Genomic DNA, 26,803 nt, shown 5'->3' with positions numbered 1-26,803 from the left:
GAGTAAAACTCAGAGAATTCTGAGGTGTGACTGGTTAAAACTAAAAGACAAAAAAGAAATTACACTAGTGCTATTCAAGAGTAACTAGAAGGATTCATTGCTGTTAGCAAAGATTTTTTTAAAATTGATTTTGAGAGAGAGAGAGACAGGGAAAGAGAAACATTTACGTGAGAGAGAAACATCTGTTCCCCCACCTCCCTACACATGCCCTGACCGGGGATCAAACCCACCACCTTTTGGTGTATGAGACCAACTGAGCAACACCAGCCAGGGCACAAAGATGTTTTTAAAATGGTGTTGAGGAGGTCACAAATGTAAAAAAATTAAAATAAGAAAATTGTTTTTTGATAGATAAAATAAAGTATAAAGAATGAATTCAGTGTTCCTGATCTGGAAGACAGGCAGACTGGTGGTATTGAGGAAAGGAAGATAACGTATCTTACCTAGTAAACACTGAGGATTATCAGCTTTCCGAACTCTAACAGACCAATGGGGAGCCTGAATAGGATCCAAATCACTAAAATGTAAAACAATAAACATAAGATCCTAATTATAATAATCTGCAATGCTTGTGAATTTATCAAAATGCAGTGTAATTAAAACATTATATAAAAGGACAAGTTATCCATTTTGCCTTCCTTAAACTTACTATTATTCAGATGCATTGGGCCATTTAGCTGAGTCCAAAAAAAAATCTTAAGAAACTGAAGTACTTGGACAAAATAGAACAAAAAGAAAAAGAAAAAAAAACAATTAAAAAAATACATATTAAAGTGATTCTGAATGGTTAATGTACACTGATAATCCAATGAAAGAATTTTATTTTAGGAATTATAAAAAAGGAATGAGAGCCCTGGCCGGTTTGGCTCAGCGGTTAGAGCGTCGGCCTGCGGTCCAGAGAGACCCGGGTTAGGTTCCCGCTAAGGGCATGTACCTCGGTTGCAGTTTGTCCCCGGCCCTGGTTGGGTCATGCAGGTGGCAGCCACTCGATGTGTCCCTTTCACGTCGATGTTTCTCTCTCTCTCTTCCTCTCTCTCCCTTCCCACTCTATCTGAACAAAAAATGGAAAAAATGTCCTCAGGTGAGGATAAAAAAAAAGGAATGAGAAATAAGCAAGTATGCATAATTGTCTTAAATTTCTTTTTATAGCATTAATTTTAAAAACTACAAAAATTTGCCCAAGATCAAAAGTGCCCTATTTTCTCAATTACATAGATTATCATGCATCCACTTAATGAAATACTATGCAGTAAAATTTTAAAAATGACAACATGAATCTACATTTACAGGTACAAACAATGTAAACTAATATATTAAATGAGTGAAGCAAATTAATATATAAATTTAATTTAAAAAAGATACACCCTCATTCAAGTATCAAATCATTTTTAAGTTATAAACCTAAAACTAATATAATGTTATATGTCAATTATAACTCAATTATAAAAAAAAAGGATATACCCCAAAATGCAAACTGGCTGTTTTTTAAGGAATGGGATTGTAGGTAGTCTTTACTTTCTACTTTATACCCATCTTAGAAAGCTCATGCTACTTTCACTAGCAGCAAATATAACATATTTAATTATGAAAAAAAAAGTCTCCTATTTCTCACTGTTCTGCATCAGGAATGAGAGGGTACTAAACTACACTCCTCTTTCTCCATATTCTTCCCAGATAATGCTTGCTGTAATTTTCAAGTTGTTTCTATTGCTAAGGTGTATGTGACATGGATGTTATTTATGACATTTAAAGATCAAATATTATTTCTACACATTCTGATGATGATCATTTCTTTAAAGCACTTCATGAAATGCTTTCTAACCAGCTAAGAAAAGTTTAACAAGATTATGTACTAAATCCCAAACTGATTAGAGATCTTTCCTAAAACCAAGTAAGATTCAGACTGTCCATTATCTCCTAACTAAAGATCACATCCCCAAAGTCAACAGCTTAAAAATATACCTGTAATTCACATTAATCAGTCTAAGAAGTGAACTTTAAAAAATAAAAAAAATCAACCTTATCAGAAACTGATATATAAAAAAAGGAAAACTGCTAACCACTTGGCAGTTTATTTATTCTACTGAAATGTTTGAGTTTCAATGTACTACTCTTAACATACTTACGAATAAACATCATTATCCACAATGATACCTTCAGTCAGGTGAGGCCATGTAGTTGCTAAGTGGAGTTCACTGAAAATAAACAAAACATAAAATATACCCCAAAGCTTTAATACTGTGTGTTTGTGTGTGTGTGTATATATCCTCTATAACTCAGCAATCCTACTTCTAGAAATGTATCCTAGGTAAATAACCAGAGGTATACACACAAGAATATTAAAAGTGGTATTATTTATAACAATAAAAATGGAAACAACTAGTTTAGCAAATGGTAGCACATCCATATGAAGATTATCTTTGCAGACATTTAAAAAAGTGCTATACATAATAGCCAAAAAGTGTAAATAATCCAAATGTCTATCAGCTGGTGAATGGATACATAAAATGTGGTATATCCACATAGTGGCATATTATACAGCCATGTAAAACAATGTAGTACTGACTCGTGTTACAATATGGATGAACCTCAAAAACATTATGCTAAGTGAAAGAAGCCAGACACAAAAGAGAACATATTGTATACTGCAATTTATATGAAATGTCCTGAATAGGCAAATCCATAGAAACAGAAAGTAAGAGTGGTACTTTCCTATAGATCAGTGGTTCTCAACCTTCCTAATGCCATGACCCTTTAATACAGTTCCTCGTATTATGGTGACTCCCAACCATAAAGTTATTTTCGCTGCTACTTCATAACTAATTTTGCTACTGTTATGTCTTAGGCGACCCCTGTGAAAGGGTCATTTGACCCCCAAAGGGGTTGTGACCCACAGGTTGAGAACTGCTGCTATAGCTGGAGAGCCTAGGGAGATAGGGAGGGATGACAGTTGAGAGGTGAGGTGTTTCTTTTTGGGGTGATAAAAGTTTTCTGAAATTAGATAGTGATGATGGTTGCACAACTCTATAATACTAAAAATCACTGAACTGTACATTTTTAAATGGTGAATTTCATGTACGTGAATTACATGTCAATTGTGAAAAATTGTTATAAGTGAGGGTTGGCAAAGTTTTTCTGCAAAAGATCAGAAAATAAATATTTTAGGTTTTGTGAGCCATGTAGTCTCTGTTATATTCTTGGCTATTTTTTGTTTTAAAAACCTTTTAAATATAAAAACCATTCTTAGCTCACTGGCTATACAAAAACAGGCTACTGGCCTGATTTGGTCCACAGGTGTCCTGACGTCTTATTATAAATAAATACTAAGTTTCAAAAAGTGTTCATGTAAAATTATAAAATAAAAAAGCAAGGCACAAAAAAATACAGAGGGTGACATACATTTATAAAATGTACACACATACTGTACAAAAAATGAGTTAACATAGCAGGTGTGACATTTAGAAAGGACTACTTGCAAGGCTGGCCCTTGGCTTGGCACCTGGAAACTTGGATTTCAGAAGGTTTTGTACCATTCTAGCTCACTGTGCCTAAACTACTTGTGCAAACAATATGGTTTAGGCTGAACATTTGCTTTCTTTTTTATTTTCTTAATCCTCACCAGAGGATATTTCTTCTACCGATTTGTAGAGAGAGTGGATGAGAGGGAGGAGAGAGAGAGAGAGAAACATCAATGAGAGAGACACACATCGATTGGTTGCCTCCTGCATGAGTCTGCCTGGCCAGGGTTCAAACCTGCAACCCAGGTACATGCCCTTGACCAGGAATCCAACCCGTGACCTGTCGGTGCGAGGGCCAACACTCTAACCACTAGGCCCCCTGGCAAGGGCAGAACAACTGCTTTCTTTTTGATACACTTAAGGCAGAGGGTGTCTATGTGACCTGCCCCAGATAAAAACCTCAAGCATCATCATGGCCAGGTGGCTCAGTTAGTTGGAGCATAGTTCCATATATCAAAAGGTTTCAGGTTCAATTCAGGGCACATACCTAGAATGTGAGTTTGATTCCCAGTCAGGGCACATACCTAAACTTCGGGTCTGACTCCAGTCAGGGCAACAGATTAATGTTTCTCTCTCGCACTGATGTCCTCTCTCTCTCTCATCTCTCTGTCTCGGTCTGTCTCCCTCTAAAATCAATTAAAAAACAAAACAAAAAGCATTAAAAAAAATCAAAAACAAAAACCATATCCTTGGGTGAGGACTAAAAACAAAAACAAAAAACCCAAGCACTGAGTCTCTAATGAGCTTCCCTGATAGAGAGCCTTTCATACATCACAATTCATTGCTGGGAGAATTAAGTGTGTCCCATGTTAACTACATTGGGAGAGCAAACTTGTACCTAGTTTGCTCTGAACCTCACCCTATGAGCCTCTTCCTTTGATTTTTGCATTGTATTCTTTTGCTGTAATAAATCATAGCCACAACCACAACCCCTGAGTTCTTTGAGTCCTCCTAACAAACCACTGACATGAGAGTGGGTCTTGCAGACCCTTGTTGCACATGCATATATACACACAACAAATTCTCAAATAGGAAAAAATGGCTGGAAGCACATATATCAAGCTGTAATCAGTGATCACTTAGGAGTGGTGACATGATGAATTTAATGATTTTTTTTCCTGTCTAGATTCTAACTTCAGTTATGTTTGGAGAATACAGAAGCCAAAGAGCCAATTACATTATTTCTCTAACCTTTGATGGTACTCAACCAATTGGCAACTCCAGTCTGAGACTCTGAATCCACAAGTACAGGTTAAAATTCACTGTGCCCTGGCTGGTTTGGCTCAGCGGTTAGAGCGTCCACCTGCGGTCCAGAGAGACCCAGGTTCGGTTCCCGCTAAGGGCACGTACCTCGGTTGCAGTTTGTCCCCGGCCCTGGTTGGTCGTGCGGGTGGTGGCCACTCGATGTGTCCCTTTCACATCGATGTTTCCCTCTCTCTCACTTCCTCTCTCTCCCTCCCACTCTGTCTGTACAAAAAATGGAAAAATGTCCTTGGGTGAGGATAAAAAAAAAAAAAAAAAAATTCACTGTGAAAACAGGACCAGCTCTCCACAACAATACAGTGTAACCTCAGTTATAAACTGAACAACTAGCCGTCCTTGTCTCAAGCCTATTTTCTAAGCCCATTCCTATAATGGTCTCAATTAAATCTTTGAGTCATCAAATATCTTTTCCAATAAGTTGATTTTTTGCATGATTTTGAGCTGACTACCATAGTTTGCAACACCCTGATTAGTAAACATATAATTTTGCTTTTTAAAAACATTTTCACAATTTTCTGCTGCACATGAACCATTACTTTCATTATAAAACTAATTTTTAAAGTTAAAAAAATGACCATAAACAGTATGTGATTATAGATGATTAGTTTAAAATTATAAGCTCCTGAATAATTTTAGGTATTAACCTCAGATTCAGTTCCTAAACTTTTATGACTATGTCCTCTCTTCTCCCTCTAACTACAGAACAATTTCTTTGACAAGGAGAGAGGACACTAAAAAAAGCCTCTTCATTTTCTCTTCCACTGCCCACGATTCCTTTTCAAAAGCAGTGCCCACAACATTTGCTAATCATCACATGATTTAACTGGTCTACCATACGAACCATCTTACCCCTAATTTATTTTTGCATTCTTCTTCAATCATTTGTTTCCCTGCTAACTCCTTCTCACATATAAAAAACTAGGAATATTTAATAACTACTTCAAATTTCTACTACCTGATCAATTTTATTATTTCCCCCTAAATTTTCTCTAAGCAAAATTCAAATGAATGAACCAGCTGGAGGGCAATAAATCTATATGTAAGTTCCAGCGGATGTGGCTTAGTGGTTGAGCATCAACCCATGGACCAAGTGGTTGCCGGTTCAATTCCTGGTCAGGGCACATGCCTGGGTTTCAGGTTCAATCCCCAGTAGAGGGTGTGCAGGAGGTAGCCAAGTGATATTTCTCTCTCATCAATGTTTCTATCACTCTCTCCCTCTCTCTCTAAAAAAAAAATCAATAAAACATTAAAAAAATCTATCTGTAAGTCATCATATACCCTTCCCTTCTTGTTTGCTATATTCTAGCCATGCTGGCCACACCTGTGCTTCTTTGAATATAGTTGGCCCTCGTTTATCGCGGTTAATCAGTTCCAGACTACCGTGATAAATGAATTTCCACGAAGTAGGATTCTTTATTTATACACATTTGTCTCTCACCACTCTGCGCTTCAACTTTCTATTGTGTGTTTTTTTTAAATCCTCACCTGAGGACATTTTTTCCATTTTTTGTTCAGATAGAGTGGGAGGGAGAGAGAGAGAGTGAGAAACATACATGTGAAAGGGACACATCAAGTGGTTGCCACCCGCACGACCAACCAGGGCCGGGGACAAACTGCAACCGAGGTACGCGCCCCCAGCGGGAACTGAACCCGGGTCTCTCTGGACCACAGGCCAATGCTCTAACTGTCGAGCCAAACCGGCCAGGGCTCTATCGTGGTTTTTACAAATACTATACTATATTTGAAAAAACCATGATAGAGTAAAGCCACGAAAGTCAAAGTGCAAAGTGGCGAGGGACAACTGTAAATAAACCAAACTCTTTCCTGCATCAAGGCCCCTTGGCATAGGCTCTTCCTTCCACCTGGCATGGTTGTGATCTAACTCTTTGCCTGGATAAGTCCACCCCTAATTGAGACTAAAGTTAAATATCACTTCCTTTGAGAACACTTTCCTGATGGTGTCTCAATCTAAACTAACTCCTCATTTTACTGTCACTACATCCCTTCAAATTATCCCTTAACCTGTATGTTTATTTAGGTGATTATTTCAAATCTATTTCCTTCAATAATGCCAAGAAGGCAGACACTGTTTTATTTACTTCTATATCTTTCCTCATTTAGCACTGTGCCCAACTCATATAATAAAAAAATATCAATTACAAAAGATATTCACTTTATCTTCTCTCAAGTAATTTTAAGTAAAAAGTATTATTATTTCTACCTCTATGTGAGAGTATTAAGAATGTATTATGCATGTGTAAAAATGTATTTTCAATTAACCAAATAGTTTAACTTAAATAAGATAGTTTCTAAATCACCATTATTTATATTTTCCAAATATTTTGTTACTGGTGATTAAACTTTCTAAGCTCCATATTTTCTTGTGAAACAACCCTTCCTCCCTCCCTTCCTTTCTCCCTCCCTTCCTTTCTCCCTCCCTCCCTCCCTCCCTCCCCTCCCCTTCCTTCATTCTTAATTATTTTTGTTACAGATGTTTCTCCTTTTTCCCCCTGAAACAACTTTTTCTTAAAGTTCAGTAGCTCTTCTAGAAAAGCAGGTGTGTAACCTAAGAGGTCACCCTTATGCCTTAAATCTTAAACTTAAGTCTTAATTTTTACATTTTGAAAAAGTGGTCAGGAAAAATGTAAACAGCTATAAATTCTGGGTGATAGATACCTGCAGGTTTATTACATATAACAATCACAGTCTGTGTTTTCAATATTTCAAATGTTTCCCAAAAAGTAGACCAAGAATCACTTCTATAAGGAGTAATCAATAAATGGTATTATATATATTTTATACATTATTTTAAAGCCTCACTCGGCCGGTATGGCTCAGTGGTTGAGCATCGACCCATGCACCAAGAGGTTGCAGGTTTGATTCCTGGTCAGGGCACATGCCCTGGTTGTGGGCCTGATCCCCAGTACAGGGCATGCGGCAGGTAGCCAATCGATGTTCTTCTTATCTATGTTTCTATCTCTCCCTCTCCCTCTCCCTTCCTCTCTCTCTAAAATCAATAAAAAAAAAAAAAAGCCCAGCCAGTGTGACTTAGTGGTTGAACACTGACCCATGCACCAAGAGGTCGCCGGTTCGATTCCCAGTCAGGGTACATGCCCAGGCTGTGGGCCTGATCCCCAGTGTGGAGCATACAGGAGGTGGCCAATCAATGTTCTCTCTCATCGATGTTTCTAGCTCTCTCCCCCTCTCCTTCCTCTCTTTCTAAAAAAAAAAAAAAAAAAAAAAAAAATTAAAGCCTCTTTTATTACTTAAGCTACAGAGAAAAATAAGATGGACAGATTGTTAGTCATAGGTCTGAATCCAGTACTATATTCATTCCAGGAGGCTACAGTATTATAAAGCACAGTAAAATCATTATCAATGTAATTTTTAAAATGAGGTCCACAATTCAAACGACAGATTGAAATTCTCACCTAATAGGATCTTCACAGGCACCAAATGGTAGCTTGCCAAACTCCAAACCTCCAACTTCTCCTCCTACAAGAGCATCTATATCTAAACAAAGTAAATAATTTTTCCATTATTGAGTAAAAAACAGAGACATAAGAATTAATTAGGTTAGCCCTTTGGAAGATGATAGATTTAAAAATGCCTACATCAACAGCACATATAACAAGTTAGAAAGCAAGCAGCCAGGTATTAAACACTTCCTCCGAGAAAGTTAAAGTAAAAGGACAAAGTTAGTGTTCTTATCTACCCAGTGTTTAATTCAATTCATGCATTCTAATTTTAACCTTCTTAAATATTCCTTAACTACTACTCAAGAGAACATTATTCCTGTAAAGTTTTTTTTGCATTTCCTAAGACTGTGATTAATATTATCTGAAAAGAAAGATTATCCAAGTATTATAAAATTTAAGCACTAATCTACATTCATCAGTTTTGCTGTCAATAGTTTGAATAACAAATTAGTCATCATTAATAAAATTATATTTCAGTTGATAATACATAAAAATATTTAAAGTTCACCGAAGAATTTCCTTTTTATTATAAATGGTTATCTGAGATTAGAAAATTTAGAGAGTAAATCACTCCCCTTAGTTCCATCCCTCATGAAGAAGTAATAAACACTTCTAAAACACATCAAAAGATTTTTCTATTTGAAATAATCCAGATGGTTGTTTTTAATTATTCATACTACACTGGGAATTCCTAAAATTAAAGTCTACTGTTGAGTTATGAACACTCCCCAGATTTGCTAAAATCATGTTTGACAATCATCTATACCCTAATTAAATTATTAAAATTAGTCATTATATATAGTTCAATTACTTGATTCAGTAACTTTTTTCAAGTCAATTCATTCCATTTTTCCAGCTAAAGAATGCTTACAATAATAAAGACCACAATGACTAGCTTTATTATAAGATGTCAATTTTTAAGAGTTTCAAAATTTATAATAAGCACATTTTGTAAATTAAAAATTACTAGATACTACACCTGTACAACAGCAGTTTTAACTAAATCAAAAGTTGAGAAGTAGCACTGTAAAATGAAAGATCATGGTTATTTAGAGTCTGAATGGTGTTTGAATGAGAACTTTAGCACTTGGGGACCATGTGACCTTGGTCCAGTTACTTTTGTTCTCTAAGAAAGATACCTGTCTCATAGGTAAATAAGAATTATATGAAATAACATATAAAATGCCAAGCACAGAGTCTGGCCCACATTACATGTTCAATCCCTTTTTTCCCTTTAGAGGAGAAAATATGAAAAATGAATATGGCCTTCAATCCACTAAGGAAGAAGGTTAATATTTTTATCCCCATTAAAAAAAAAAATTGGCAACAGAATGTTAACAAAGGCCTTATCGGTAATCAGAATTATACTGCTAAGATTCTGGCTCCTGGGCTTCTTCTTAGATCATCAACAGACCAAGGTACCATCTTGGGAAATCTTTAAAATTGACTAATATTAGAGCAACTTTTGAAAAAAGGAAAATGAAGGTAGGAATTTAAACGTCTAATGAGAAGCCAACTACAAACTGTCTAGTGGGTATTATTGTCTGAGAACTAAAATTACCAAAACAAATATTTGAGTCTTTCTTCTAAATGTCAACTTGGCTTTTATTTCTTTTTGCTATAGTTTAGATGCAGTTCTTTTATTGTTCATTAGAGTTTCAAATTATGCAATGGTACATAAAATAAAGTAGTAGTAGTAGATATAACTACCGAAAGCTAAGGATGTACTACATTAATTTTACTATTACCCAAGACTACCAATATATTATTTTCAACCCTATAAATAACCAACTACTTAGAATAAAAATAAACAGTAAGGAATATTATTTTATTTTGATTTATTTCTCTTTGAGGGAGGGAGACTGAAAAATGTTTTCAGGCTAATAAAATCCTTTTAATAATTTATGTTTGTGTTTAATTTCTTATTAGATGTACGTGAATATAATTACATTTATATGAGAGAGAAACACCCAGGAACCAAAAACCTCATTTAATTAGGCTCTATGTCTATCAGGCTAAGCTTTACTAGAACTTATATGATGTCTTGTTCATAATTGTATCCTTAGCACAGTCTGGCCTATTATAAGCCAATAATTAAAGATTGTTGAATGAAGCAGTATTTAAATAGCCTAGCAGGTAAATTGACTTTAATTACATTTTTATCAAATGCAAGTTAAAGTACAATACTCTACAGGCCTTCCCATCATAAGTATATGTGTATACAAGCATTTTTTTCTTTTCTGATTTCCTTATTTAGCACTGTTCTTCAAACTCTATAAAGTTCTCTGCAGTCTAGCCTCAGCTTATGACAGATTCTCTTATTATAATATTTTAAAAAACAGACATTTTAATCACTCACTACATACTAATTTACAGCACATGACATTCAACAGCAGGGGGATACTTTACAAACAATATTAACTTTCAAACATAATTTGTCAAATATAGAGTAATACTGTCTCTAGAACAATCTAGAGAGCTTTCTAAAGAGAAAAAAATGATAAAGGCAATGAAATCAGCAACATTACATTTAGAATGAATTACAAATATTTTAAGTTTAAAACACACTCTTAAATAATTCTAATTTCTGAGTATATTTTCTTTTCCATTTATATTCAGTAAGTTAAATATAGTTTTAAAGAATCTCACCTGGAGGTTGCTGAGGCCAAAAATACTGCTGCCAATCCTGAAGTATATAGGTAAATCGAATAGCAATACTAACTGGAGGCAATGGAGTTAAAGGACATCCCTAGAAAACAAATGCAAAGATACAGTGTGACTTAAAAAAAACAATAAGGAATTTTTAAAAACAATGCCAGAGAGCAAAATTACATTAGAATAAACTGTTTAGACTATTACCTGGAAACAAGATACTAAATTCCATTAGGCAAAATACTCTTTCCAAATATCTTATACAATTGTAATTATATAAGTATAATTTCTTACTATTCTCTTCAGCCATATTAAATGTGAAAAACCTATGAACCATTTTTTAAATAAGCTCAAACTATTATAAAGCGTAAGACTAGGTTTGGGGAGATGATTGATGTCTTTTCTTTCTTTTAAATGAAAATAAACTCAGATTAAAGCCAGCCTTGAATACTGAACCAAAATTTTAGACTAAGAAAAATGGTCACTATGCAAAATAGTATATATTGAGTTAACAGAAGATTTAGATTTATCTTTACATTCATTAAAATCATAAAAATTAATATCATCCAAACATCCTATGACCTCAGCTTCCCTTAATAATACTTATTCTATATTAATGTAGAATACAACTTAAAAATACACGGACTTGAAAAGTTCATTGTACCCTAAGAAGCCTGAAACACCAATCAGAAAGAATATATGTACCCCCATATTCACAGCAGCACTAATTACAATAGCTAAGATCTGGAAACAGTCCAAGTGTCCATCAGTAGACGAATGAATAAAAAAGCTGTGGTACATATACACAATGGAGTACTATGCAGCTGTAACAAAGATCTCTTATCCTTTGAGATCACATGGAGGGACCCAGAAAGTATTATCCTAAGTGAAACAAGCCAAGCAGAGAAAGACAAATATCACATGATCTCACTTATTTGTGGAATATAATGAACATAACAGTCTGAGGAATAGGGTAGACCCAAAGATGTGGAAGTAGGGTACAAACTGACAACCCTCAGAAGAGGGAGTGGTGGGGGGAGGGAAGAGATAAACCACAGAACTTATATGCATGTATGCATAACCGATGGATATGGACAACAGAACTGAGTATGGGGTGCGGGGGATGGGGAGGTGGGTGTCATTGGGGAAAAAAAGGAGAAACATCTGTAACAAAAATAAATTAATAAAATATTTGGAAGTAAAAAAATAAAATAAAACTAAAAAAATAAAAGAACACAGGGAAACAAGTGTTTTAACTCATAATAAGAATCTTTATTCTAAGCAATTTGAAGAGACAAACTTAAGTTTTCTGGGAAACAAATGTTTAACTGGTGTTTGAAAAATAAAATGGAAAATATGTTATTCCTTATTTTCATTAAAATTATATAACTCAAAAAAAAAGAAAGAAAAGTTCATTGTAAAATGTAGATTCAATAGTATTCTGCATATCTCACCAGTTTCCAAGTGTTGTAGATACTGCTGGTCAGGAGGAATAAGAGACATTTAGCTCATCAGCAGCATCTATAAATGTCACTAGCAGATTTAACTAAATACAAACTCAATCTAAAGTCACAACATAAGGTGGTTGCCAAAAAAGATAATTCAGTTTTGACTGCTGATTCTGGCTGGTCAGGAATAATCATCTTTTTAGCTAAGTCCAGATACCAAATGAGAGCTCACACATAGTAAGGTAAAAATGACATAAAAACTATAACAAGGTTGCTTTGACACATAACCTCTGCTCCAGTCAGATAGCAAAGTAGATAAATATATAAAGAGAAAACAAAGAATAAAAAGCTAAGGTCAAACATGACAAAGATATCTTTGTGGGCCCTAGGAATGGTACAGACAAGTGATAAATGGGGCTCAAGGCACAGGCCTGCTGAGTTGACAGCCTAGGATTGCAGACTACACTATATGGGACAAAAAGTGCTCCACCCAGAAGAGTGAGAGCACTGCAAGACTCTATTTAAGAGAGACAACGGGCAGGGCATGCCAGCTTGGTACAGTGCTTTGTTGGAAGCTATGGGACTGGGGAAAATTACTGTGTGAGGCAAAAAACAAACAAAAAAACCCCACTGTCATGATCTGAGCAGTATCACTGCCAACTTACAATCTTTGATTTGAAGATATCCAGCAGACCTGATAAATGAGTGTATTGATTTGGCACTTTTCGAAGATGAACCATTTCAAAATCCGTTCGGACACCGGGACCCTGACATTCTCCCACATACATTCTTCGCCATTTGTGATGAATTTGCACAAAGAGTGGCACCTGGCTGCAGGACATAATTAAATAGAAATAGACTATAAATTCTTTAAATACTGAAAATCTCCTAAATCTCAAAAATTTCCACTGTTACATTATATGAATCTCAGTTATTTAAAAGCATTAAACAAGGAGCACTCCACAGACTTACATTTATAACAAAGACACTCTTAATCTCTTTTCTCCTTACACTGGTAAACTGAAGAAACAGTCATCTAGTGGCACTTTGTAGTCAGAAAATTGCTTTACAATGATTGAAAGTTAAAAAAAAATAGATGAAAATTGTCTTCAATAAAAGCAATCATGTTGCCCTGGCCGGTTTGGCTCAGCAGTTAGAGTGTCGGCCTGCGGTCCAGAGAAACCCAGGTTCGGTTCCCACTAAGGGCATGTACCTCAGTTGCAGTTTGTCCCCGGCCCTGTGTGCGGGTGGCAACCACTCGATGTGTCCCTTTCACGTCAATGTTTCTCTTTCTCTCTCTCCCTCCCACTCTATCTGAACAAAAAATGAAAAATGTCCTCGGGTGAGGATAAAAAAAGAAAGAGAGAGAAAATTAAAAAGAAAAAAGCAATCATGTCATCTTAGCCTTTCCAAAGTCATGATACATAAACTTGATTCAAAGGAATTAAATAATACAAATTAAACCAACATTCATGGTGAAGTATTTTTACTTTATCGTTGAAGATATTGTTGATCTTCGTTATTCACAGATTTCCCTACGTGCAAATTAGCCTACTTGCCAAAATTTATTTGTAACCCCAAACCAGTACGCGCAGCATTTTCACGGTCACTTGCAGACATGTGCAGAGCATCAGAACTTTTGAGTCACCTGATGAGCATGTTCCCAGTTGAGGCTGAACAAGGCAATGCTGTCATCAAGTTTTAAAATTAGATTTTGTAACAAAACTTATATAAACGAAATGTTTGGAAGTAAAGCACAAAAATAGTACTCTTCATTTCAAATATTCATTGAGTATTTCGGTAAGTTTCCCTTTCCTACAGGTTTTGTTGAGTTAGTCTTATATACAATATTCCAACAGTATAATAATGTATAAGTATTAATCCCAATTATATTTAAAAAACTTAACATTTGGTAACTATTTTCCTTCATAAAATATAATTTAAAATAGTTTCTAACTTATTGTCTAACTTTTTCGAAATGTCCCCCTACCAGCCAGTGTTTCCCAAAGCAATAGACACAGAACTCAGAAGAAGATTGCATTTAGATTCACTGAGAACAGCATCGCTGTTTGCAGCAGGGGCGAGCACCACGAACTCTCGCAGTCCATACCTTAAAAAAAAAAAAATCACTGCCATTAAACAGGGGGAAACTTCAGAATACAAAATTCCATTATTTGAAAAACATGAAAAATATTCCTGAAGGAAATTTAACAGGTTAAGTTTGAAGTACAGATGTTTTCCTTTTTTTTTTTTTAATGGCAAATGAACCTACAATCTGAATTTCCTTCATTTAGTGAAAAGCTTCCATCACTCTACTATTTCCCCTCTATATTTTACAAATTAGAAGCAATGTGCTAAAATAACAAAGGAAATAACAGTATTGCTTTAAAAGTTTAATTTTAACAATAAAACATGAAAGCCAGCACTGAAATTCTGCTTTAATTAACTGATAACATTAAGTCCACTGGTATGGAAAGAGAAAGTTTGAAAGATTCCCTAAATGGCAGAAAAATAATGATCAGCCATGGTATACCTGGGCTGTCTCAGAGTGAGAACATGGTTAATTTAGGTATCATAATTAAGGAATTCTTGTATTCTTTTACTCAATAACACATTAGATAGATGTCACAGCATTATCAGAACATGGTTTATTCTTGTTAAGGTAACTTACAATAATGAAAAGTTCCCATTTAGTTGCAAAATCCTTTAAAAACCAATTTGCAACCAAACTGTACAAATAAGTTCAAGTTGGTGATCTTGCCTATTGAGAATTCCTGTCCTATTCATTCCTCAATGTGTTTTTATTTAATAATTTTTTAAATATAGATTTATGAAAGGCATTACTCATTTGCCTAACTTATTTTAACTCTGGATATATAGAGTTGTGAATGTTTATTTTTATGAATATTCTCCTCAAATCCTCCAAAGAGCAATAAGTATAATTTAAAAAAAAAAAAAAGACCACCCCATAATCTGTTTATTGTTTAGATAACAAAAATTCATTTCATCTTCTCACCTCACCTCCACCCTCCTACCTCTGAAATCAAAATAAGTTATGTAGAAGCAGCATCAAATAACTGAAAGGAGCCCAGAGCTGTGAATTTTAAGCCCTAAAGGTCTTTTAAAAGTGATCTCTTTTTTTAATGTCCTTGGAAGAAACAACGTTTCCCTGTGCCACCCCCACACTAGAGTGAAACCACTGTCAATAGATTCTTGGTTCTTCCAGAAATATTCTACCTGTCCATGTACCAACCCTATCTTCAAATAAGATCATACTCTATGTGCTTTGTGTACCTTATTCCCTATTCAACAGCACTTTGCTTCCAATTATACGCTGTTGCAACAATACTGTGATTGTCTGTTTCTACAAGTGTATCTGTGGGATAAATTCCTAGAAGTTGCTGGAAAAAAAGAACACCTGCATCTTTACCATTGATAACTATTGCGAAACTATCTCCTCCCTTTCCACACACACACAGACTGTAACAGTGTATTATTGCAATTAACAACAAATAAGCTGAACTGAACTGCTTTCTATTTATCTACAATAAAATTCTATCCCCTGGTTTTGTTTCCTCTACCTGAAATGCACCTCCCCACTCCAACACACACACAAACTATACTGTCATCACTCCATATCCAAACTTTAATGGATCTCATTTTGAGGATTTATTTAAAATACCATCCCATCACCCCTGTTAAATATGCTCTCTTCTCTGAATTATAATGTACTTTTCTTATTACTATCTTTGAAGGATCAATATAACTGGAGAGTTTATTTCAATTATACTTGTTTAAAAATTGCACAATTTTATTTAGTGGCATTTTACAGAGGGATTGGGCCTTAGCCTGCAAGTCAAGAAAAACTAAGTAAATAATAAAAAAAAAAAAAAAGTGGCAATTATTAGCTCCAGGCCTCAGTTCCATTTTTCAACTGTAGAATTTTCATTTGGTTCTTATAGTTTCTATTTTTTGAGATTTGCTCTTTGACTCATTGTTAGTATATTTTTAATTCTTTAAATACAGTTTCTAATTATTTGAACATATTTATAGTAACTGGTTTGAAGCTATTGCTAAATCCAACATCTGGGTCCACTAACAGTCCATTTCTACTAATTTTTCCCACTTGCACATGGGTCACACTTTCCTGTGTGACCTTGCACATCTAGTCATTTGTGGTTGAAAATTACATTTAGACAATGAATTGTAGCAAAACCAGGTCCTAATGAACTTTTCTGAGGGTCGTTGTTTCTTTTTTGTTTGTTATTTAGTAACTTGTCTAGACTTAAAGTTTAAGTCTTAAACTGTATAACCTGCCTCCTCCAAGGTGTTCAGCTATTAATGTGTCTATTCAGTCATTTTATTCTTTTCAGCCTGGCTACCCCTTGTCTTGGTGATAAGCCAATAATTTGGGCACAGATGTGCTCAAACATCTGAACCCATAAGGCTTTCATTTTCTGATGACTGATCTGTGTGTGGGGTTTGGATAATTCATTCAACATCACAGCTAGTTTTAAAGTTTGAGCTCTCATGTCTCCTGTGTACATGTGTAGTTTCCCTATTACACAGGAATGCATACACAGTGTACTCAGCTCTTCCATGGTTCCCATACAGGATCTCCTTGTTAAAGTTCTGATGAAGCCACCACTTGCCTAAGGACTGCAACCTTGGCCTAGCAAAGGTACAGGGTTTCTCTATTCTTTCACAATGAAGTTTGCTACTTTGAGATGACAAAGTCACAGGTTTTTGCCCTCCACCCAGAATCAAGCCTGCCTATCTGACAAAAGAGCTAGTGGTTTTCATGGCCAGCCTAGACTGGAAAACTACAGTTCTCACCAACATAGATTTGGGAGAAGGGTAACAGCCACAGGCAGAAGAACCAGAGGCCCCTCTATTCTTACTAGAAACTCAAACAGTTTTCAAGGAAAAAAAATACTTCTCAATTTGTTTTCTGCCTTTAGGCAATTTCCTGTGCCCTAAAATGGTTATTTAGACAACTTCTTCCAGTGTCACACATTTTTTATATCTAAAAACCATGATAATTAGTCAACTACACAGTTCACAAGATTGTGAACTGTTTCTTATATTGCTGCTATTCCTTTGTGGTGACTAATAAAGTGACTGAAGCTGAAGGTCTTAAGATCAGGCTAGACAAAGGCAAACCCAGACACAAAATTTGTCCTCGGTTAAACCTACCTGTACTTTCAGTACATTTTCTAAATCTCAGCAGAGCCTCTGCAGGCATATAGCGTTTATGCTCTCAATTTTTGTATTATTTTCACATTGTTGCTATAACAAAATACCATAAATTTGGTGGCTTGAAACAACCCAAATTTATTATCATACAGTTTTACAGGTTAGAAGTCTGACACATGTCTCACCAGACTAAATTCAAGTTGTTAACAAGGCTGTGTTCCTTTTGGAGACTCCAAAAGGAGTCTCCATTCTGTTTCTAGAGGCTACCTTCATTCCTTAGCTTGTGGTCTTCCTCAATCTTCAAATCCTGCAATGGCAGGCCAATTTCTTCTCACATCACCTCGCTCTGACACTGACTCTCTTCTGTCTCTTTTCTCCACTTTTAGGAATTCTTGTGACTACACTGGGCCCACCCAGATAATCCAGGATATATCTTAAGGTTTGTTGATTAGCAACCCTAATTCTATCTGCTCCCTTGATTCCTTCGTGCCATGTAACCTGTATTTACAAGTTTTAGGATGTGGCTATCTTTAGGAGGTAGAGAGGTTCATAATCCTGCTTTCTTATTAAAACTTCTGCTCAGTAACGATCTCATGAATTTACATTTGGGCATAAACATCTGCTACAGCTAACATCTGTGTCATTTACAGTACTATTTATTTTGTTATATAATAACAATTCACCAAAGGAATAAATCCCTAATGATGGTTTCAAGAATCAGCCATTTGCCCTGGCCGGTTTGGCTCAGCGGTTAGAGCGTCCGCCTGCGGTCCGGAGAGGCCCGGGTTCGGTTCCCGCTAAGGGCATGTACCTCGGTTGCAGTTTGTCCCCGGCCCTGGTTGGTCGTGCGGGTGGCAGCCACTCGATGTGTCCCTTTCGCATCGATGTGTCCCTCTCTCTCTCTTCCTCTCTCTCCCACCCACTCTGTCTGTACAAAAAATGGAAAAATGTCCTCGGATGAGGATTAAAAAAAAAAAAAAAAAAAAGAATCAGCCATTTGAATATAGATAGTTAAAGGACAGGTTATATACGGAGGTGGAGAGAAGCATCCAACAAATCACATCATTAAGATCAATTATCTTGCCTAGACCATAAAAACTGATCATGCCCACATACCTTTTAAAGACCAGTTTTATAAAATATCCTTAAAATAGTTAAACAGACTTAGGAGCTAATTTGACAGGTGCTTGACATAGAAACTGAAATTACAAGATATCAAAATAAATATAAATCAATAAATTAGAACTATTAAAATTAAGCATTTTATGTCATATTTCTAATTTCTCAAGTTTGATCTGAAAATATGTCAATTATATACAAATTCTATCTCATTCTGACAGGTTCAACCTATACTAATTGTATATGAATAATATGAATTAATATTTTACACAATAGTTTTTAAATCTTCAATGTTATTGCTTTAGTATAAAGTTGAGTTTAACTTTTTTTTATCCTCACCTGAGGATATTTTTGCACTTATCTTCAGATAGAGCAGGAGGGAGAGAGCAAGGAAGAGAGAAGAGAGAGAGAGAAACATCGATGTGAGAGAGACACATCGATTGGTTGCCACCTGCACGACCCAAACTGGGGCTGGGGATGAACTGCAACTGAGGTATATGCCCTTAGTGGGAACCAAACCCAGAACTCCCTGGTCCATGGACCAATGCTCTAACCGTTGAGCCAAACCAGCCAGGGCTTGAGTTTAATTTTTTTTTTTTTTATCTTCACTCGAGGACATTTTTTTGCTCAGATAGAGTGGGAGGGAGAGAGAGAAACATGGACGCAAAAGGGACACATCGAGTGGCTACCACCCGCACGACCGATCAGGGCCGGGAAAAACCGCAACGGAGGTACCCGGGTCTCTCTGTACCACAGGCCAACGCTCTAACTGCTGAGCCAAACCCGCCAGGGCGAGTTTAATTTTTAAAAAGAAAACATTTATAGGTAAAAAGTTCTGTGTATGTTATTCTTCAGCTGCTAAAAAGCCTGGTGAGTAATTTATAATCTTATAAATTGTAAGAATTTTAATTTTTAACAATTATAATTTTAAAATTGTATACAAAATGTTAGTATGAGAATATTATTAAATCTTCGTAAGAGGCCCGGTTCACATCAGGCTCAAATTACACAGACCCCTTCTCGTCTTTTGCCATTCTCAACCTTCTGTAGCTATACCTCAGGCTTACCAAACTATCTGCAGGTTTCAAATTCTAAATTTAAGTATCTTCACCTCTACTAATGTTCTTCTTTTGCCTTGACTATGCTTTTAACTAACTTCACCTGGCTTATTCTCACTTGTCTTTCAGGAACACTTTCCTGACTTAATTAGTCTAAAAAAGGGCACTTTCTACAAGCTTACATCAAGCTCTGAGCTGCCCTATCAACAGTGTTGCTATTTAGTCCCTTTTCTGTCCCCCTACTAATTCCAAAACTTACTGAGACAGGGATCATATTTTATCCGTGATATCGCAGTATCTGGCTCACTGTAAATGTTTAAAAATAATGTGTGCCTAAGCCGATCGATGTTTCTCTCATCAAAGTTTCTCTCTCTCTCCCTTTCCTTTCCTTTCTCTCTAAAATCAATAAAAACACATTTAAAAAATGAATGACTATAAACATATATACTTTTAATATGCCTAATTTTCAAATAACTCTCAAAAGTTTGGTTGTTGGCCTCATCTTTAAGAAAGATCAAATTTTATTTATTTTTATGGGTTGGCATCTTTAATTTTTTTTTCTAGTATAAAACTTTTGTATAATTCTATTTTTTTATTTAATTAATTAATTTATTTTTGTTACAGATGTTTCTCCTTTTCCCCCCACTGATTCCCCCCTCCCCCTCTCTCCCTGCCCTGTCCTCAGCTTTGTTGTCCAAGTCCACTGTTCATGCATACATGCATATAAATTCTGTGGTTTATCTCTCCCCCACCACCTCCTCTTCTGGGGATTGCCAGTCTGTACCCCACTTCCACATCTCTGGGACTACCCCATTCCTCAGACTGTTATGTTCATTATATTCCACAAATAAGTGAGATCATATGATACTTGAAGAAAGATCAAATTTTAAAGGACAGCAACATGGCAGTCGGACATGACACAGAACCCCCATCCCTGAAACACACCAAGATATCTGATTAAATATGACAGTGTTTTAAAAATACACAGTTAAACTTGAAGGAATAAAATGGAGATTACTGGGGGACAGACACAAAGAGGAAACTGAAAGCCAGAAGCAAGCACTCAAGGTGACTCTGAAGAAACCCAGGGGATTATCAACTCAGGATACAGGCCCTAATGGATAGGAACTGGGGATTGGGATATTATATGATAAGCCTTATAGATGTTAAAAACCTATTAGTATGACTCACAGAGATATCTGCAAAACTGATGTTTTGATAGACTACAGCAGTGATTTCCAATTGGTGTGCCACAAGAATTTTAAAACATGCAATACCTGACTATTTAGTCAGGGGCATTAATTTCTTCTCCCTTAGACTGTCAAATAAAAAAATGACAACAGCCAACACAACAAAAGCCTTCTGGTATGAATGAATCAAAGTTATACCTATTTCTTTGTTGTGCCACAGAGTTTTAGTAATTAGTTTATGTGTGCCATGAGATGAAGAAAATTGAAAAGTGTTGGACTACAGAGACTGAGAATGATAGAAGTCTATTTATGTCTGAGAATATTATGTATTTTGGCCTTGCAGCAATAACATAAATTATATAACTCTGAGACTGATAATACTCATCATGGGGGAGGGAGGGTCTGTGGCATGTATCCAGACTAGGGTATGTCCAAGAATACCCCAATAATAAATATAAATAAGGTGAGGTCTGGAAACTATGCTTCCAGAAACATCATATGATTCAGATATTATCATCCACAACTATGCCCTTTTTTATGAGGCTCTGGGAATAGTAAACTGTACATGTTTTCAATGATGTCACCAATCTCTATACAAAGTAACCTAAATATGCCAGCTGCCTTCTGCTTTAGATTTACTGAATGAAGCACTGCCTATGCATGGACTTTTCATCAGTCCAAATCAGTATAGAGGTTGTTATATTTTGAATGGCCCTTCAGGGATATATATGGGTGTACATGAGACAAGGAACTAGAATTGAGACTTTTGCTTAAGCCAGGACCCTAGAAGGGACCACCACCTCAATAAAATGAGAACTCAAGAGCCAAATGGTAATGACAAATTCCACCAAACATTTAAAGATACAATCAATTCGACACACTCACTTCCAAAAATTAGAATAGAATAAAATACTTCCCAACTCACGTTACGGGCCAGCAATTCTGATACCAAAACCAACGTATAAGGAAACTACAGACTAATCATCATGAACACAGACACAATCCTCGACAAAAATATTAGCATATTGAATCCAGCTGTACGTATGTATATATAAAATTATACCACAAAGGTAGGGTTTATCTTAGGAATGCAAAGCTGGTCAGATGTCCCCTCCCCCCCAATCAATCAATGTAATTACCATATTAAAAATATAAAGAAGAGCCCTGGCTGGGTGGCTCAGATGGTTGGAGCATCATCCCATACACTAAAAGGTTGCAGGTTTGATCCCTGGTCAGGGCACATACCTAGGTTGCGGGTTCAATCCCCAGTAGGGGCTTGTATGGGAAGCAACTGATCGATGTTTCTCTCTCACATCTCTCTCTCTCATCAATAAACATTTCCTCAAGTGAAGATAAAAGAAAACCTAAAGAAGAAACAAATGATCATATCAATTTAAGCAGAAAAAGAACTGTACAAAATTCAACATCTACTCGTGATAAAAACACTCAGCAAACTGGGAATAGAAGAAAATTTTCTCAACCTGATAAAGAGCATCAATGAGAAACCTCTATGAAAACCTATAGCTAACTTTATATATTTAATGGTAAAAGATTAAATGCTTTCCCTTTGAGCTAAGAACAAGGCAAAGACTTCCATTCACATGATTTCTATTCAGTATTTTACTGAAAGTGATAGCCAGATTAAAACAAGAAAAAAAAAAAAAAAGACATAGATTGTTAGAGAAAGAAATAAAACTAACACTATTCAAAGACAGCATGATTGTTTACATGGAAAACCCTTAAGACATTATAATACTAGAATAGCTGAATTTAGTAACATCATAGGATATAAGATCCATGAACAAAAGTTAGTCCTATTTCTACATATTAGCAACACACAGCTGAAAATGTAATTTTTAAAAATAATACCTTTACAACAGCTCCTTAAAAAGAAGAAAGCTGCCCTGGCCAGTTTGGCTCAGCGGTTAGAGCGTCGGCCTGCGGTCCGGAGAGACCCGGGTTCGGTTCCCGCTAAGGGCACGTACTTCGGTTGCAGTTTGTCCCCGGCCCTGGTTGGTCGTGCGGGTGGCAGCCACTCGATGTGTCCCTTCACGTCGATGTTTCTCTCTCTCTGTCCCTTCCTCTCTCTCCCTCCCACTCTATCTGTACAAAAAATGGAAAAATATCCTCGGGTGAGGATAAAAAAAAAAAAGAAGAAAGCAATAATAGGTATATTAGGTTCTAACAAAACATATAAGGATCTGTGTGCTGAAAACTATAAGACACTGATGAAAGAAATAAAAGAAAATCTAAAAATTTGGAGAGACCAACCATAACCATGTTCATAAAATGGAAGACTCGGCATAGTTAAGATTCAATTCTCCCCAAACTGATCTATAAATTTAAAACAATTCCAATCAAAATTCCACCAGGACTTTTTGTAGATATAGACAAACCAATTCTAAGATGTAAATGTTAAAGCAAGGGAGCCAGAATAGCCAAAACAACATGGAAAAGGAAGAATAAAGTTGAAGGAATCACAGTACCTAATTAAATACTTATAAGTATAAAACTGCAGAAATTAAGAGCATCCAAACATAAACCTACACAAATATGGCCAAATAACTTTTGACATAGACACAAAATGGAGAAATGAAACTTTTGTCTAACAAGTGATGTTTGAACAACTGAACATCCATATACAAAAATAGCACCTTAATCTAAACCGCATGCCTTATACAAAAAATAGATATTATCTAAACACAAAGTGTAAAACTTCTAGAATTAAACACAGAATTGATCATGTGATCAAAGCCAACATCTTTAGTGACTGAGTCATGTTAATAACATGACCTTCTGATATATGATGAAAAAGGCACTTTACCTTTATAATATTCTTTCCATAACCCATGTATAATCATAAAAGAGACAAACCCAAATTGAAGGAGATTATACAAAATACCTAATCAGATTCCTCAAAACTGTCAAAGTGATGAAAAATAAAGACTGAGAAACTTTCACAAACCAGAGACTAAAAATATTAAGAAGACCTGATGACTAAATGCAATGTGGTATCCTGACTTGGATTCTAGAACAGAAAATGGACAGTAGTGGAAAAACTAGTTAAATTTAGCTAATAATAACGTGCCAATGTTGGTTTCTCAGTTTTGACATATGTACTATGGTAATGTAAGCTGTTAATAATAAAAAAACTGGGTGAAGGGTATAACTGAAACAGTCTGTATTATCTCTGCAACTTCTCTGTAAATCTAAAATAAGCCAAAAAATTTTAAACATATATGTTTTTTCATTGGAGAAATACCTTGTGTAAAGAGTTCTTAGGGCACCAAAATCACTATCCATAATATAAAAAACTGATAAACAAACATAAAATTAAAAAACTTTTATTCTGGAAAAGGCAATGTAAAGAAAATGACAAGGTTACTGCTATATGGAAAAAAATATTTGTAATCAGAATATATAAAGAACTCTGAAAACTCACAGTAAGAAAACAAACAACTTATTTAAAAAGTAGGCAAAAGATTGGAACAGACACTTTACCACAGAGTATATATGACAGTAAATAAATACATTAAAGATGTTCAAAATTCAAATTAAAACTAGAATGAGATACTACAACACACCTATTAGAACAGCCAAATGCTGGTGTAAATGTAGAGCAACTGGAACTGTCACATATTGTTGGTGGTAATGAAAAAATAATACCATCACTCTGGAAATCAATTTGGCTGTTTCTTATCAAGTTAAATATGCACTTATATGACTTATCTCACCCCAGATATTCATTCACGCAAGTGAACTGAAAATGTATTTTCACACAAAAATCTATACACATATTTAGAGTAGCTCTATTCATAAATGCCCAAACCTAGAAACAATTGTATCCTATAACAGATGAATGAGTATACAAACTGTGGTATATCCTTACAATAGAATACTATTCAGCAATAAAAAGGAATAAACTATTGATGCAGAATTACTGCAAAGGATCTCAAAGCCAGTCTCAAATGGTTATATACAATTCCACCTCTATGACAGTTTCAAAGGCCAACACAATAGTGACCAAGAACATATCAGTGATTGCCAGAGATGTTAACAAGCAAAAGGAGATTTTTAGGAGGTTATAAAACTGTTTTATATCCTCATTGTGATAGTAATTTTTAAAAACCTATGTATGTGTGAAAGTTCAGTGAACTGTTTTAAAAAAAGTCAATTTTACTGTATGCTAATTAAAAAAAAAAACTGTTTAACCCCAGCCAGGTGGCTCCATTGTTTGGAGAATTGTCTTGTACAAGAAAAAGGTTCCTGGTCAGGGCACATATAGGAAGCAACTGATCAATGTTTCTCTCTTACATTGATGTTTCTCTCCACCCCCACCCCATCCTCTCTAAAATCAATAAACATATCCTTGAGTGAGAATTAAAAAAAAAAAATATATATATATATATTTTAAGTAAATGGTAGGAGGGGAGGCTGGGTGAAAAAGGTGAAGAAGGGGTTAAGAAGTACAAATTGGTAGTCACAGAATAATCACATAGATGTAAAGTATAGCATAGGGAATATGGTCAATAATATCGTAACAACTATGTATGGGGCCAGGTGGGTACTTGAAATACTGGGGGGACCACTCTGTAAAGTACATGACTGTCTAACCATGATGCTAGATATCTGAAACTAATAAAGAATAATATTGAATGTAAACTACAAATGAAACAAAAAAGTAAATGGAAAGGTTAGAAAAAGGTTTTATTTATTCCTTCAATGAATAATTTTAAACTATGGACTATGTGGCAAACGTAGTTTTTTAAAATATATATTAAAAAGCTGAATAGAAATTACATAACAGCATTCAGATTTTGATAAACACACTATATACCATTATCTTATTAAATCCTCACAATTACCTTTAAGGTACATGTTTATACTGACTTTACCAATATAGAAACTAACTCAGAAATTAAGTAACTTGCCCAAAGTTGCCAACATAATAAATACTTGAACTAGAAATTAAACATATATTTGTCTAATTCAGTGTCTGGCAAAACAGTGGATGTTCAATTAATGTAGAATGAATAAAAGTCATGCTCTATAATGATTTGCTGCCCTCTAATATATTTTGTCATGTTAATGTACATTTTCACATTTTAGAATATCAGGAGATTCTTTTGATTAAATTAAATGGATAATTTATTAAATTCCTTTTATAGTTGTTTAAGTTCACAGTTTTTAAAATATTATACTAAAATAACAGTACTTATGAAACAATATCCAGTGTATTTGCACTTATAATTTTATTCTATTTTTTAGTGTGCTGCATACTCTGCTGTAGTAATTACAATGGAATAAAGAAAAAAGAGCCCTGGCTGGTTTGGCTCAGCGGTTAGAGCATTGTCCTGCGGTCCCAAGAGACCTGGGTTTGATTCCCACTAAGGGCATGTACCTCGGTTGCAGTTTGTCCCCGGCCCTAGTTGGGTTGTGCGGGTGGCAGCCACTCAATGTGTCCCTTTCATGTCGATGCTTCTCTCTCTTCTCTCTCCCTTCCACTCTATCTGAACAACAAAATGGAAAAATGTCCTCAAGTGAGGATAAAAGAAATAATAAACAAACAAACAAAAAAGAAACACACGTTTTATCATTTTCCCCTTTCTTAGAAATTCTTTTTTTTTTTTATCCTCACCCGAGGACATTTTTCCATTTTTTGTTCAGGTAGAGTGAGGGGGGAGAGAGAGGAACAGAGAGAGAGAGAGAAACATCGACGTGAAAGGGACACATCGAGTGGCTGCCACCCGCACAACCGACCAGGGCCGGGGCAAACTGCAACCGAGGTACATGCCCTTAGCGGGAACCGAACCCGGGTCTCTCAGGACCGCAGGCCGACGCTCTAACCGCTGAGCCAAACTGGCCAGGGCTAGAAATTCT

General features: G+C 35.5%; 1 protein-coding gene across 4 annotated transcripts in view; it reads right to left on the bottom strand.

Moving 5' to 3' along the window:
• Nucleotides 1-26,803, bottom strand: part of RAB3GAP1 (RAB3 GTPase activating protein catalytic subunit 1) — a 92,672-nt gene that overhangs the window by 30,619 nt on the left and 35,250 nt on the right. For all 4 annotated transcript variants that reach the window (XR_004958647.1, XM_036253888.1, XM_036253886.1 and 1 more), the window contains exons 6-11: nucleotides 14,351-14,470; nucleotides 13,026-13,191; nucleotides 10,910-11,009; nucleotides 8,213-8,294; nucleotides 2,127-2,195; nucleotides 444-517 (exon numbers count right to left, since the gene is read on the bottom strand). Coding sequence is in view for 3 of the 4 variants with exons in the window: in XM_036253888.1 (XP_036109781.1) it covers nucleotides 444-517; nucleotides 2,127-2,195; nucleotides 8,213-8,294; nucleotides 10,910-11,009; nucleotides 13,026-13,191; nucleotides 14,351-14,470 (611 nt within the window). In the remaining variant the exon portion in view is untranslated. The remainder of the gene's footprint in view (nucleotides 1-443; nucleotides 518-2,126; nucleotides 2,196-8,212; nucleotides 8,295-10,909; nucleotides 11,010-13,025; nucleotides 13,192-14,350; nucleotides 14,471-26,803) is intronic.

The sequence above is a fragment of the Molossus molossus genome, unplaced genomic scaffold (assembly GCF_014108415.1).
Source record: "Molossus molossus isolate mMolMol1 unplaced genomic scaffold, mMolMol1.p scaffold_m16_p_11, whole genome shotgun sequence".
In the NCBI taxonomy this organism is placed as follows: Eukaryota; Metazoa; Chordata; class Mammalia; order Chiroptera; family Molossidae; genus Molossus; species Molossus molossus.
The sequence above is the reverse complement of the archived record's forward strand: the minus strand, read 5'-3'. Positions and strand labels throughout refer to the sequence as shown.